General features: G+C 36.2%; 2 protein-coding genes across 2 annotated transcripts; both read right to left on the bottom strand.

The window, feature by feature from the left end:
• Window positions 1-444: 444 nt before the first annotated feature.
• On the bottom strand, window positions 445-7,190 carry LOC107864732 (serine/threonine-protein phosphatase 2A 65 kDa regulatory subunit A beta isoform-like). Its single transcript, XM_047410046.1, has 12 exons — window positions 6,781-7,190; window positions 5,707-5,953; window positions 4,744-4,856; window positions 4,341-4,420; window positions 3,939-4,080; window positions 3,692-3,772; window positions 2,431-2,535; window positions 2,135-2,320; window positions 1,701-1,793; window positions 1,182-1,321; window positions 1,042-1,108; window positions 445-932 (listed from the first exon to the last, which is right to left on the bottom strand). Exons 1-12 carry the CDS (start codon window positions 7,174-7,176, stop codon window positions 762-764), a joined length of 1,821 nt encoding a protein of 606 aa, XP_047266002.1. The 5' UTR covers window positions 7,177-7,190; the 3' UTR covers window positions 445-761.
• Window positions 7,191-9,545: 2,355 nt separating this feature from the next.
• Window positions 9,546-15,469, bottom strand: LOC107865830 (serine/threonine-protein phosphatase 2A 65 kDa regulatory subunit A beta isoform-like). The gene is made up of 12 exons (XM_016712025.2): window positions 15,072-15,469; window positions 14,055-14,301; window positions 13,788-13,900; window positions 13,284-13,373; window positions 12,975-13,100; window positions 12,806-12,886; window positions 11,753-11,857; window positions 11,457-11,642; window positions 11,025-11,117; window positions 10,493-10,632; window positions 10,343-10,409; window positions 9,546-10,233 (listed from the first exon to the last, which is right to left on the bottom strand). Exons 1-12 carry the CDS (start codon window positions 15,456-15,458, stop codon window positions 10,108-10,110), a joined length of 1,761 nt encoding a protein of 586 aa, XP_016567511.2. The 5' UTR covers window positions 15,459-15,469; the 3' UTR covers window positions 9,546-10,107.

Genomic DNA, 15,469 nt, shown 5'->3' with positions numbered 1-15,469 from the left:
GTAAAAAATTCTGATCAAGAGTGACGTACTTATAAGTAGATAAAAAACGTGTTAGACGAACGACTACTTCTATAGCTAATTGCCATTCAAATTTCTCAAACCTTTGGATCTTCAAATTTAGACGTGTGATTTTGACTTCAAACTCATATATGTAAAGTTAATTATGAGATGAATAAACTCTTAAAAATTTCGTAAATCTGGTTTTTTATTTTAAGGGTCCTTGCTTGACTCATTGTATTCTAGGTGATCGTATTATTATTTTTATTTAATTATGTAGGTTAATCAGTCGATTATGATTCGCTTGATCTTACTTGTAGTGTCATTATTAGTATACAACCTTACTCATAGTCCTTCCTTGTCTTTGAGTTCAAGTACATGATATGTAAAATTTAGATATGCAGAATGCATCAGGTAGAAAAACAACCCCACAAATGCATTCACACACTTAAAATTCCCAATAGCAAGTAGCCAACAAGTCAGGAACCACCAAAACATAGCCAAACCAAAAAGCTTGCTTGCCAGTATGTACACTACACACTAGTAAAATATAGTTACATGCTCGTTGGAAGTTCAAGAGATCTCTACTGTCTAACCTTTTAGAGGCATGGTAAAATAAACTCTAATGGAAATGCTACTCTTTATATATCTGTCTTTGTCGATGCATCTAACGCCTTGCAGGAGAATGCCAAATCCGATATTAGATGATAAAACTCTGTTGCATCTTTATTCACCTTTATGTTTCACTATCAACAAGGAGAAATCTAGTTTTGACCTATCACTTGATATTTCCAATTCCAACATAAGGATCCTAGTCCTCTTTGATCTTTCACTTGATCGATTTCCTGTAGAGCTTCCTTGGCAAAATACACAACTTCAGGATCGCTATCCGCTTTGAGTTCATACAAACATGGCCGAATTGATTTTTCCACAGCCTGCAAGGAGCAATGTTCATATTAGTGTTACTCTGTCAGAAGTTCATAGTGTGGTCTCCTTTTTCACATCTATGTTTTCAGGCAACGGTAGAACGAAGCTGGCACTTACAGATTGATCAACAACAGAAGCAAGAGACTTCAACACTTTTGCCACATAGGACCTACAGTTAGGTACACTGGAATATGCCTTAAGAATTATCCTGAATGACTATTGAATAGCATTGAAGAACGAAGAACTTGATGGTTAACCTGTCTTTTGATGCAGCAAGTGTAACTGGCAAAATCTGGGAACAAGTAATCTCTGAGCCCATTACAGGGGCAAGATTTAGAAGAGCGTCAAGCACATTCATCCGATAAAGAGAATATTTGTCATTAACCACGTTCAGGACCTGTAATGAATTAGTACTCGTAAAAAGCTCTCAGAAGAAACAAAAGCTATGACCACAAAGAAGAAAAGGAAAAAAAACAATGACGATGCAACATCCTGCTATCAGACAAAAAATGGAATGCATTTATTGAATTGTATCAAATAACCTGTGCTAAGTTGTTCAATTCTGGATATGAAGTAGACGAGACGTTCCAAGTATTATGACACTCTTAACAAATTGCATAGACAATGAAACTGATGTTTAGTTCCTATTAATTTGTAAGAAAGCTTCCGTGGTAATGTCAAGAACAGAATTACATTTTTTGTCCCTTTACCAATAATTAACTGCTAAATAATTGCATCAGCAACAAGAAACAATCAGCAGTAAATGACTGGAAAACCTGTGGAATGATATGCGCTGATGCCCATTCTTGACCAAACATCTCTGCTAGACGCTTAAGATTCTGTACTGCCGCCTCTCGAACTGCGCAAACCTGCAAGTTAAAAATAATAAGGAACACGTAGAAGAAGGACATCCCACGATCTTGACTGAATCTAAACTCAATCCTCCTCCAAGAAACCAACTTATAGTACAACTTCATAGCTTTCTTTCCAGGCACTGGCTTTCTTTCCAGGAGTTAGAAGATGTAAAAGTGGCCAACTAATGACTCTTTCCGTATTCAATGACCACTCTCCGGGATAAATTACACAAGTTACTGTTGATAAGGAGATCATGCTCACTTGAACAAGTGATAAACAAGAAAGTTTATTTTGTGACAAATGACCATCTAACGCAGCAAGAGACCTAATTAGGAAAAGACAGCTTCATGAATACCTTATCTTTTAACCATTGAATGCAAAGAACACCAAGTACATCATTGTAAATGCCAACACCCAGATGACTCGCCATTATAGGGATGAACTCTATTATTGCATGACGAATCCTCCAACTGTGTCTAACCGCTGTAAGTTCAACAATATCTGCCAAAAGTGTTTGGGAGAGCAATTCAATTCCGATCTCCTGTAAGAGAGGAAAATGAGGGCATGGGTGGTAAGATTCAGATGCCAACAAGCCCTCAGGCCATGAAAATGAGCTTGCATACAGATTATTGATGGTGAATCATAGCTAACCTGGTTTATTTGGTCAAGCTTACTGGTAATGTTCCAACGAACTTCAGAGGAACTATCTTTCAGAAGGGAGTGAAATACTGGGAGAAGGTGCTCAATGGTTGCATCCTGCAATAAGGAGTACAGAGACAATAAGTTCCTCTTTGCAATATGATTGACCAAATACAGATTCGACTTCCTAAAGCAAGTTAGAGTATATTCAGAAACTTGTTTCTCATGCTGTTCAAAAAGAAAAAAACATACATATGTCATCAAAGACAAGCTAAAAATCCACACAGGCCATGAGACCTAAGAAATCATTTTCCAGCATAAGCTGCTTAAAATGTAATCACAGAGAAATTAACAACTCTATCCAATAATACTGGTAGCTGAGTTTCTTGGGTCTGAGAGAAGTGAAATGAGAACAAGAATTACACCAGATTAGTCCACCAAAAGACTTGGCTGGCCTTGTATTTCATGTCAAAGTCTATCCAGGTCAAATCTAATACCTTATACAGTTAGCTCAATATGTTCTGCTGTTTGTTAGAGACTTCACACAGAAGTAGCCACTTAGAGCTTTTGCCTGCTAGAAGATTCAATGAATCAACATTCACTTGGAAACAGAATTACATCTGACTCTTATTTCTATTCTTAACTGGGGATTCACGACATGCAATAATTGTTAGTTTTATGGTGCATGAGTGCAGCACTTGAAGAACATAGGATGCGCACGCTTAAAGTTCCACAGACATAAAGTTCTGGATTCAGCAGGTCTACAAGGTTGGTGACCAATTTAAAAGATCTACATCAGATGAGCAGTAGGCACTTGCGTACACATAAACTAAACGTACGGAATGTCTTGTAAAATGCACTTTGGCAGCTGCTGAGGCCCTGTGCCAGCAATCAGGTCAAAGTGAAATTGGTGCAGAAGTTGTGGTAATGTTGTCTGGTGCTCTATCTAGTGAAAGGCTAAAACGTATTAGAAGGATGTGTTTTCTAGATCAGCAAACATATTGAGACACATTAACATAAACAGAGAATCAACTGGATAAAACGTAATCAAAAACTTTTCTGAAAACAAAAGAAAAAAGAACGAAGCAGACTTCATTTTAACATATTGAAGCACCTTGGAAAGAACACGTTACACCAGGACAACAATCAGAATAAAAATGGATAGAAACTTAAGTTACACGTAGAGCAAAAATTTAATATCTTAGTGCACATGTACTGTGTGGTATTGTGAAATGATAGGCTAATCAGATTTAACAATGTCAAAAGTTTGTACCTTTCCTAAAATAGGAGCCAGTCCTACAATATCTGAAGACACAGCAGCACGAACATAATGGGAAGAATCTGATGATAGTGCCTGAGACAAAATAATGTAACTCTTATAAAAAAATATTGAAAGCTCCTTTGATCAGTTAATAGACAGTCTAAGGAAAGGAAACAATGACGCAACAGAGAAACTGAAAAAGAACAAGAAATAGAGTATGACACAGCAAAAGACAAAAGGAGCTCCATAAGTTTTTAACCTTGACACAAGGAAGGATATGCTGGAATGAAATCTCAGGGCTCAATCTCTGGCAAAAGTTGGTGACCTTACCAGCTCCAGTTTTGCGCACTTCAACAACTTTGTCACGAACTAGATGAACATATGCCTTGACAATGACCGTCCTTTCAAATTTCATAACTCTTGTAAGTTTGTTTCGGACAGAGCAAATTTGATTGACAGTTGAAAAAAGAAAGAGAGGGAACTAAAAAGTACAAGGAAAAAGACATACGTCTGAAAAGAGCACAAAGAGATTTGGGGAAATGATCTTAACAGCATTTTCAGTTCACGAAAATAAACAGATGCTTCATTTCAAAGGAAGGTTAATGACCATAAATGCAAGGGGGATGTTTATGGATCTACTTAAAGCACCATAAGTAACTACCTGGTAAGTTCTGGTCCAACTGCGTCACATAGTTCAAGAAGTTGATCTGCAACCATGCAACGAACTGGCCAAACTTCATCCTGTTAATGTGGATAAGAAGGTAATGAGAATATGTTCGGGCCACCAGTATCCAACTATAAACTGGTAAAGAAAAGTAGTGTTTGGTCAGAGGAAAATACTATATTCAGTCATATGCAAAACTATGAAAGTAGGGACTGAATCAGAAATTGTATTGGCAAGGACTGAGGTCTTGTCGATACATTGACTAAGAAATTAGGACACTCATTATCAATTCATTGAGACTTCATTTCATCGATGTTCAGGAAATGTAGGACTTGCAATATACAGTACATGGATATAACAATGCCAATCAAAAAAGTCATTCAAAGCTTATCGAGCCAACCTGTGCAGATTCAACTATGATAGGGAGAAGCTCTTGTACAAAAACTGATGGCTCCAATAGCTTCCTTAAATTCGCACAGCTCTTGACAGCAAATGAACGAACAGAATATTGATCTGAATAGAACCAGAATCCAGCTTAATCACAATGATTAAATTGAAAAACGAAAGAACAAATTTGGCTCAGCATGGAGTGCCAACTATTGACCACCAGTATTCTTCCTATGGTCAATCACATGAGAGTAATTCTTAGATAAAGAACAACTAAGGCTTGTCATCACACATAAGAAATGATCAGACTTTTGGTGCTTCTTTCCAGAAAAAAGAAACAAGGAAAAATTGAAGCTATCATGAAAATTACTCCTCTTTTAAGACAATTATATGCACTCAGAACTTAGCATTGATATGATCCGTATGCTTATAGGGTGTGATGAAGAGAGACAAATTCTACGCCTTAACCGGATTACATGCAATTTACTCTTACCAAAATATTCCAACTTAGCAAGACTTTTATCTTTTCTCATCTTTCTTCCACTATCTAATGAAGAGGGTTACAGAAACATCCCAATCATAACTGTGTTTTCCGTAAACTTCCATTTTAGATTATACTTCAATTTTACAAGCAAATGGAACACCGAAATGTAAAATGAAACCAAACTGTTATTTGCTGGATGTCACATTGATGGAGGCCAACTGCTAGAACCAATTTATTAACCTAAGGAGAGACTATATGAAATATGCAGTACTTAAGAATTCTGTCAATCATATTAGTTTCCTTAAACACTATATAGTTATTCTTGGTATAAAGGAATCAAAGTGAAGCAGAACCAAAAGAAATGCTTATTCTTCAAGGAATCTGAGACCAGTAATAGTTTTTCATCTAAACACAAACTACTTTAAGAACGCAAATGGAATTTGTCAAAGCTAAAATATTAATCCCCCAGAACACGTTTGGAGAAAATCATACCATCCTTCGTCAGATCCTTGATCATTGACATGATGTCATTCGACAGATAGGGTCGTTCAATAGTCGCAGCAAACTTTTCAAGATTTATTGCAGCTGCTTCTCTCACCAAAGATTCGTCATCATGGCAAAGTTGTCTATACAGAGTCCTAAGTTCATTTTTTACAGGCTCTGGGGCGTGCCGATAAGCAATGTGAATTAATCCGCATGTTGAAATTCGATCAGTAAACCACTCCCCATCAGCCAGTCTCTGATTAGGCGAAACCAAGAAGAGAAAGTCTTTATGTCACCAAGTACTCAATCTTCAGGATCACAAATAGAATATTACTAGATTAAATTACATATTGTAATTAATAGATAAAAGGATGAAAAGGGAACTGCTAGCATAATAAACAGAAGTATCAGGCTGACATACATCCTTCTTGGATCAAGTTCATATTTACATGTGTTGCAATATCTAGAAGAACTTTATTTTTACTGTATAATTGAGATAATACCTTTATATAAGATCTTCATAGTGATGCACAAATTCACCCATTTAACCTGATATTCTTTCTGTTGGAGCTATTTCAAGGTGAAGATTACTTTATATGGATGGTAGATTATCAATTTCTAGAATTCATATCTTCGTTGAGTGAGATATCTAGTAATTTTGAACCCAAGCAATATCCTTCAAAAGCAAGATTCGCTACATTATCCAACCGTCCAACCATTATTTTAAGGAACATTGATCCTTTCCTTCATTTAAACCCTATCAATCTTTGGATACAAGACATAAACATCTTTCTTTTTTTGGATAAGGTTTATATATGACGTGTTAACTGATATTAAACAAAGTAACTTTCTTTTTTCAGTCTGTTCATCATTAAGTAAGAACGCAAAGGAGCATCAAGTACCTTAATTACTCCATAGAATCAGCATGTCTCATCTTCCCATCTTATTAGTTTCAGATAATTCATATGCATATTTTAAACAATCTTTATATATTTACGACAAGTATTTTGCTGATGCATGTACAGAAGAGCCATGAAACAAAGGCAAGTACAATTAGAAGATAAATTAAGAGAGTCAACTAACCTCCAACATTGGAAAAAACGATTCAATCATGTCTGATTGACTCATCTGACTCCCTATTTTGCACAATATCTCAATCGCCTTGTCCCTGACACAAGTCTCTTCAGTAGTACAGAAATATTCCAAGGGTGGAAGTAACACACTAGCATGTTCAATTCCTCCGACATATGGAATAAACAATCCCAACTGTTCAATCATTCTAAGAAGAACTTCTTCTTCATCATCATGAGTATTCTCAGTCAGAAATGGAATCAGCTCTGTCCGAGTTCTCTCTGCACCAAGTGCCTGGGCAATATCAGACAGATTGTTCATGGAATTCAATCTATGCCGGTAGTTTTGGATTTTCATTTCATCACTTAAAACCGCAACATCGTAAATGGTTCCATCATGTATCGTCATGGTCAGTTGCAATACCTGTGTCTGCATATATTCAAGAAACTGGAATTATTTAACCATACAAAAATAGCCATCCTTCAAGTAATGAACAAGATTTCAGTTATTGACAGAGATTTTTTTCAGAAAGCAAGTAATCAACCATTCCCTAATAGCAACACTGAGGACTAACAGACAAAGGGAAAAGCGAAAAAAATTAATTGATACAAAAACTTCATATTCCATTTTTTATTTTCTTGTTGAGTCAAAGAATTCTCTGATTATGACAGTAAAAAATAATAGGAATTTCTCTTCCTGATGACCCTTTTTAGATCCTTTGAAGTTATTACAAGATTAAAGACAAACACAGTAGTCAATCACAAAGAATTTGCGCGATTAGAAGTAGATAAAAACAGAGATTTTGCAACAACAAAAGGGAGAAACAATTAAGTTGAGGTTAGGGCACTAAATAATACTACAAGAAATTAAGCCAAAAAAAACAGCAATTTAAACGAAGAATTCATTTCTGAGTTCATTATGTTATCTTTGATCCATCACATTATATTATTCATTCATTTTCTTGACAAGAATAAGAATCCTACTCCGTTAGATAAAAATAAAAATCCTCTTCTGTACAATTATCAATTGTATAAAAAAGAATTCAGTAATTTAAGGTCGATTGCATATTAAAGTAGCATTCATATTTCAGAAGAAATTGAAGAAGAAGAGAGAGGGAGAATATTGATACTTGTAAAAAATGTGAAGTGTGAAATTATGAGTGAAAGTTGATGGGTGATTTTTCTGTTTATATTCAACTACTTTCTCTTCTGTTTTTCTGTTTCTGTTATTTTCCCGCTCGAACAGAGCTACGCGGGGTGATACTGCAAACTACACACACGTGATCACTATGTAATTTTGGCGGCGATTTATTTATTTATTTCAACTTAGTTGAACTTTAAACTCAATAGATCGAACTTGTACGACATTAATGTTGTTGGGTTAGAATAATGCGGGTTTGCATGCCTTTAAAAGTGAATAAAAATAATATTTTACATTTAAAAACATTTTAAAAAAAACAATAAGAAATCAACCCCATCCCACCACCTGATCAATTAAGAAAAAATTCAATCCCATCAGTATTTTCCAAATTTTCTTTTAGATTCTTAAAAAATTGAGACCATTGTTTGTTTAGCTTGGTTCAAGAAAGAAGTGTGGGTATGGGTTGACGTGAAAATTTAAAAAATCTCCATCGATAAGATTGAGAAACCTTGAAGAATAATAAATGGGTATTGTGAAGTTGAGTAATTCAAAATTGTGATTGTTGGGTTCAAAGTATATGAAAAATGTGAATGAAAAATAGAGGAAACCAAGTGGAAGGAAAAATAGAGAAGAAAACACTAAAATAGAAAGTGTACTCTAAAATGGAAAGTCTACTATTTCTCCCACATTGGTGGGAGAATGTGACTTTCAAATATTTATATTAAGAAATACTTATTTCACTTGATAGGTGAGACAAGAAATAAGAGATGCCTCACACTGTCGTTGTCGCTCAGTCAGCTCGGCTTCGGATTTGGATCGATCAATCAAATGATCGATTGATGAGATCTATTTATTCGACAAAAAGATGCAAATTTTGGATGAATAGACATGATCTTTCAGGAAAGGTCACACCTTAAGTGAACCATTGCCACTTTTCTAGAGAGGCATATGAAGGCTATATAAACCTGCTTTCATCCACAGGTTTAGACACGAATTTTCTGAATTAAAACTCTCTTCTTGTCTTCAAAACATTCTTTGTGATCAATCAAACTGTTGAGTGAGTTCGTTGAATCCAACAATTTAAGGTACCGCTATTATTCGGATTGAAGATTATTCCTTAAGAACACTCCGTGAAGTCGGGTGACTTGGCCTTACAAATTCTATTTCATCCATTTTCTGAAAATAAACACACTTCTTAGATAAATTATTCATAATCTAGTGTTGAAGGTGTTAAGTAACTTCAAAAGTGTTCTGTCTTAGAGTTGTAGTTGGTGTTGCATGTATACAGATTCTTGTACCCGAATATACACCATAAAATTAACAGTGATAGGGTTCATTGAGTAGTGAAAATTCTCAAGCGGCTAAACTTTGTAAATTTCGACCATTTGTCTATCAAAAACAACCTATCTACTTCACATTTGAGGTAGTGGTTCAGACAACGTACACTTACCCTCCCCAAACATCACTTGGTGGGAATATACTGGATATGTTGTAAATTTCGAATCATTTCCTAAATAGGGATCCTCGTTAATTTTTTTAATGGGCAAACAACAGAAATATTAGAGGTTTGACCCCTGTAATTACAAAACACCTCCTAAGTTTCCGAGATAAAGTTTTTGTAAATATCACCCTTATATTTGACGGTCGTGAGTGTGTGTGTGAGTAATTGAGTAATCTTTTGATATTATATTTACTTACAACAACATACCCTGTATATTCTCACAAAGTAGTATTATATTTACTTTAAGTTTAGTAATAGTCGTTTGATCTTACCTAATGTCATTATTAATTTACAAGCTTACTCATAGTCCATTGGCTTTGAGTTCTACAAGTACATGATGTAGAATTTTAGAGATGCTGAATGCATTCACACACTTAAAAGTTCCAAAGGCAAGTAGCCAACAAGTAGGAACCACCAAAACATAGCCACCCAAAAATGTTGCTCAGTAAAATATAGTACATGCTTCTTGGTAGTTCAAGAGATCTCTACTGTCTAACCTTTTAAGAGTCATGATAAAATGAACCCTGAATTGAAATGCTACTCTTTATGCATCTCCATTTCTTTATCAATACATCTAATGCCTGGCAGGAGAATGCGAAATCTGATATCTAAATTTAGATGATAAAACTCTGTCAAGTCTAGTTTGACCTATCACTCGATCGATTTCCTGTAGAGCTTCCTTGGCAAAACACCCAACATCAGGATCCTTTTCGACCATTCACTTGAGCGATTGCCTGTAGAGCTTCATTGGCACAATCCACAACTTCACGATCGATATCCACTCTGAGTTCATTCAAACATGGCCGAATTGATTCTTCCACAGCCTGCAAGGGGCAATGTTCATTTAAGTGTTACTGTGTCAGAAGTTCATAGTGTGATCTCCTTTTTCACATCTATGTTTTCAGGCAACGGTAGAACGAAGCTGGCACTTACAGATTGATCAACTACAGAAGCAAGAGGCTTCAACACTTTTGCCACATAGGACCTACAATTAGGTACGCTGGAATATGCAAGCGTTAGAACTTGGAATACGCTGGAATGAATATTGAATAGCATTGAAGCATCAAGAACTTGATCGTTAACCTGTCTTTTGATGCAGCAAGTATAACTGGCAAAAATTGGGAACAAGTAATCTCTGAGCCCATTACAGGGGCAAGTTTTAGGAGTGCATCAAGAGCATTCATCCGATAAAGATAATATTGGTCATTAACCATGTTCAAGACCTGAAAAATAGTTATTACTGTTAGAAAGCTCTCAAAAGATATAAAAGCCATAACCACAAAGAAGAAAAGAAAAGAAAAAAGAAACAATGGCGATGCAATCATCCTGCTATCAGACAAAATGCAATGCAATTATTGAACTGTATTAAATAATCTGTGCTAAGTTGTTCCATTCTGGATATGAAATAGACGAGATGTTCCAAGTATTAGAATAACACTCTGATAAACGCATAGACTAGTGGCGAACTGATGTTTAGTTCCTATTAATTTGTAAGAAAGCTTCCGTGGTAATAGTGAAGAACAGGATTACATTGTTTTGTCCCTTTACCAATATTTAACTGCTAAATTATTGCATCAGCAACAAGCAAAAAATATGCAGTAAATGACTGGAAAACCTGTGGAATGATATTCTCTGATGCCCATTCTCGACCAAATATCTCTGCTAGGCGCTTAAGATTCTGTACTGCCGCCTCTCGAACTGCACAAACCTGCAAGTTAAAAATAATAAGAAACACGTGGAAGAAGGATATCCCACGATCTTGACTGTCTATACTTGATCCTCCCTCCAAGAAACCAACTTATAGTATTACTCCATAGCTTTCTTTCCAGGCACCGACTTTCTTTCCAGGAGATGGAAGATGTGAAAGTGGCCAACTAATGACTCTTTCCGAATTCAATGACTACCTCCGGATAAATCACACAAGTTGCTGTTGATAAGGAGATCACACTCACTTGAACAAGTCGTAAACAAAAAAGTTTATTTTGTCACAAATTTACCATCTAAAGCAGCAAGAGACCTAATTAGAAAAAGTCAGCTTTATGAATACCTTATCTGCTAACCACTGAATGCAAAGAGAGCCAACTACGTCACTGTAAATGCTAGGACCCACATGACTCGCCATTATAGGGATGAACTCTATTATTGCATGACGAATCCACCAGCTGTGTCTAACCTCTGTAAGTTCAAGAATATTTAACAACACTGTCCGACAGATCAATTCAATTCCGATCACCTGTAAGAGAGGAAAATTAGGGTAGAGGTGGTGAGATGCAGATGCCAACAAGCCCTCAGGCCATGAAAAGGAGCTTGAATACAGATTATTGATGGTGAATCATAGCTGACCTGGTATATTTGGTCAAGCTTACTGATAATGTTCCAACGAACTTCAGAGGAACTGTCTTTCAGAAGAGAGTGAAATATTGGGAGAAGGTGCTGAACGGTTGCATCCTGCAATAAGGAGTACAGAGACAATAAGTTCCTCTTTGCAAAATGATTGACTAAAAACAGATTCGATTTCCCAAAGCAAGTTAGAGCATATGCAGAAACTGGTTTCTCATGCAGTTCTAAAAGCCACACAGGCCATGAGACCTGAGAAAATTATCCAGCATAAGCTGCTTAATATGTCACCATAGAGAAATCAAATAAGAACAAAACTGGGAGCTGAGTTTCTAGGGTCTGAGAGAAGTGAAATAAAAACAAGAATTACACCAGATTAGGACACTTAGAGACTCGGCTGGCCTTGTACAGGTATCTCGGTTTGTTCTACCGTTTGCTAGAGAGTTCACACAGGAGTAGCCACTTAGTGCTTTTGCCTGCTTGAAGATACAGGGAAACAGAATTACACCTGACTCTCTTAATTCTATTTTTAACAGTGGATTCAAGACATGCAATAATTGTTAGTTTTATGGTGCTTGAGTTCAGCACTTGAAAAACATAGGATGCGCATGCTTCGAGTTTCAAGGACCTAAAGTTCTGGATTTAGCAAGTCTGCAAAGTTGGTGACCAATTTAGAAGGTATACATCAGACAGGCAGTAGGCACTAGCATGCACATAAACTGCAGTACGAATTGTCTTGTAAGAATAAACTTTGGCAGCTGCTGAGGCCTGTGCCAGCAATCAGGGATGCAGAAGTTGTGGTAGTGTTGTCTGGCGCTCGATCGAACGAAAGACTAAAACTTATTAGAAGGATGTGTGTTCTTGATCAGCAAAACATATTGAAACACATTAACATAACCAGAGAATCAACTGGATAAAAGGTAAGCAAAAGCTTTTCTGAATAAACATTGATAGGAACTTGAGTCACACAGAGAGCAAACTTTAGCATCTTAGTACACATGTACTGTGGGATTGTGAAATGATAGGCTAATCATATTTAACAATGTCAAAAGTTTATACCTTTCCTATAATAGGAGCCAGTCCTACAATATCTGAAGACAGAGCAGTACGAACATGATGGGATGAATCTAATGATAGAGCCTGAGACAAAATAGACAGTCTAAGGAAAGGAAACAAGAGACAGAGCATGATACAGCAAAAGACAAAAGGAGCACCATAAGTTTTAAACCTTGACATGAGGAAGGATGTACTGGACTGTAGTCTCAGGGCTCACTCTCTGGCAAAATTTGGTGACTTTACCAGCTCCAGTTGTGCGAACTTCAACTACATTGTCTTCAACTAGACAAATATATACCTGGAACAATCCGCCATCCCTTTCAAATTTCACAACTCTCGTAAGTTAGTTTGGGACAAGCAAACTTGATTAACATTAAAAACAAGGAAAAAAGAAAGAGAGAGCACCAAAAGATTTGGGGAAATAATCTTAACAGCACTTTCAGTTCAGAAAAATAATCTTAACATTTATGTTACTTGCTACAAGTAAAAACCTGGTAAGATCTGGTCCAAGTGCGTCGCATAGTTGAAGAAATTGATCGGCAACCATGCCACGAACTCGCCAAGCTGTATCCTGTTAATGTGGATAAACAGGTAATGAGAATATTTTTCTGGCCACCAGTATCCAACTATAAACTGGTAAAGAAAAGTAGTGTTTGGTCAAAGGAAACACTATGTTCATTCATATGCAAAACTGTGAAAGTAGGGACTGGATCAGAAATTGTATTTGCAAGAACTGAGATCATGTTGATACATTGACTAAGACCTGTAGAAGTATGAATTATGGAAAAAAGAGCAGTCATTGTGATTTTTGTCAAATTAATCTTTGATGAGCAAAAAGTGTTAAAGAAATTAGGACAGTCATTTCATCCAACAATTCATTGAAACTTCATTTCATCTATATTGAGGAAATGTAGGACTTGCAAATATACAGTACATGGATATAACAATGCCATCCAAAAAGTCATTCAAAGCTTATTGGGCCAACCTGTACAGACTGAAGCATGATACGCAAAAACTCTGTTTTAAAAACTGATGGCTCCAATAGCTTCCTTAAAGCTATACAGCTCTTGACAGCAAGCGAACGAACAGAATCGTGATCTGAATAGAACCAGAATCCAGCTTAATCACAGTGATTTAAGTCGGAAAAAAAAAAATTGGCTCAGCATGAACTGCCAAACTACTTTAAGAAAGCAAATGTAATTTGTCAAAGAGAAAATACTAATCCCCAGAACATGTCTGGAGAACACCATACCATTCTGCAGCAGATGCTTGGTCATTGGCATGATGTAATTCATCAGATGGAGTTCCTCAATAGTCTCAGCAAACTTTTCAAGATTTTTTGCAGCTGCCATCCGCACCGAAGGTGTTTCATCATCGCAAAGTTGTCTATACAGAGTTCTAAGTTCATTTTTTACAGGCTCTGGGGCGTGTGGATAAGCAGTGTGAAATAATCCGCATGATGAAATTCGACCAGTAAACCACACCCCAGCAGCCAGTCTCTGGTTAGGCGAAACCAAGAAGAAAAAGTCACTCTGTCACCAACTACTCAATCTTGAAGGATCACACATAGAATATCACTACATTAACTTACACAGTGTAATTAATAGATAAAACGATGAAAAGGAAACTGCTACCATAATAAACAGAAGTATCAGGCTGATATATATCCTTCTTGGATCAAGTTCATATTTACATGCGTAGCAATATCTAGAAGAACTTTATTTTTACTGTATGATACTCTCGCAATAATACCAGAAGCAAGATTCTCTACGTTATACATTTAGCCGTCCAACCATTATTTTAAGGAACATTGCTGTCCACATGGCATAGTTAATTCACACCTTTCCTTTATTTAAACTCTATCAATCTAGGATACTCGAAATGAACATCTTCTTTTCTTTTTCTTTTTTGGATAAGGTTATATACATCATGTTAACTCATATTAAACAAAGTAACTTTCTTTCTTCAGTCTTTTCATCGTTAAATAAGAAAGCAACGGAGCATCAAGTATCTTAATTACTACATAGTAACAGCATGTAGCATCTTCAACTCTTATTAGATTTCAGATAATGCATATGCATATTTTCAATAATTTCATAACTAATAAAACATAAGAAATAACAAGTCTCAGGCAGTTTAACCTATACTAAACTATACAGTGAACCAATCTTAAATATTTACCGACAAGTACATTGCTGATGGCATGTACAGAACAACGATGAAACAAAGGCAAGTACAGCTAGAAGATAAATTAAACCAGTCAACTAACCTCCAACATTGGAATAAACGATTCAATTAAGTCAGGTTCATTCATCTTACGACCTATTTTGCACAATGCCTTAACCGCCTTGTCCCTAATAGAAGCCTCTCTAGCAATACAGAGATTTTCCAGGGGTGGAAGTAACACACTAGCATGTTCAACTCCTCCGACATATGGAATAAACAATTTCAGCTGTTCAATCATTCTAAGAAGAACTTCATTATCATCATGATCAGTATTCTCTGTCAGAAATGGAATCAGCTCTCTCCGAGTTCTTTCTGCACCAAGTGTCTGGGCAATATCAGACAGCTTGTCCATGGATTTATATCTAAGCCGGAAGTCTTTGCTTTTCATTTCATCAATTAAAACCCCGATAGAATATATGGTTAGAGCCATCCTACGTAATG

This window comes from Capsicum annuum, chromosome 3, assembly GCF_002878395.1.
Source record: "Capsicum annuum cultivar UCD-10X-F1 chromosome 3, UCD10Xv1.1, whole genome shotgun sequence".
Lineage (NCBI taxonomy): Eukaryota > Viridiplantae > Streptophyta > Magnoliopsida > Solanales > Solanaceae > Capsicum > Capsicum annuum.
This window is presented reverse-complemented; position numbering and strand designations above follow the sequence as displayed.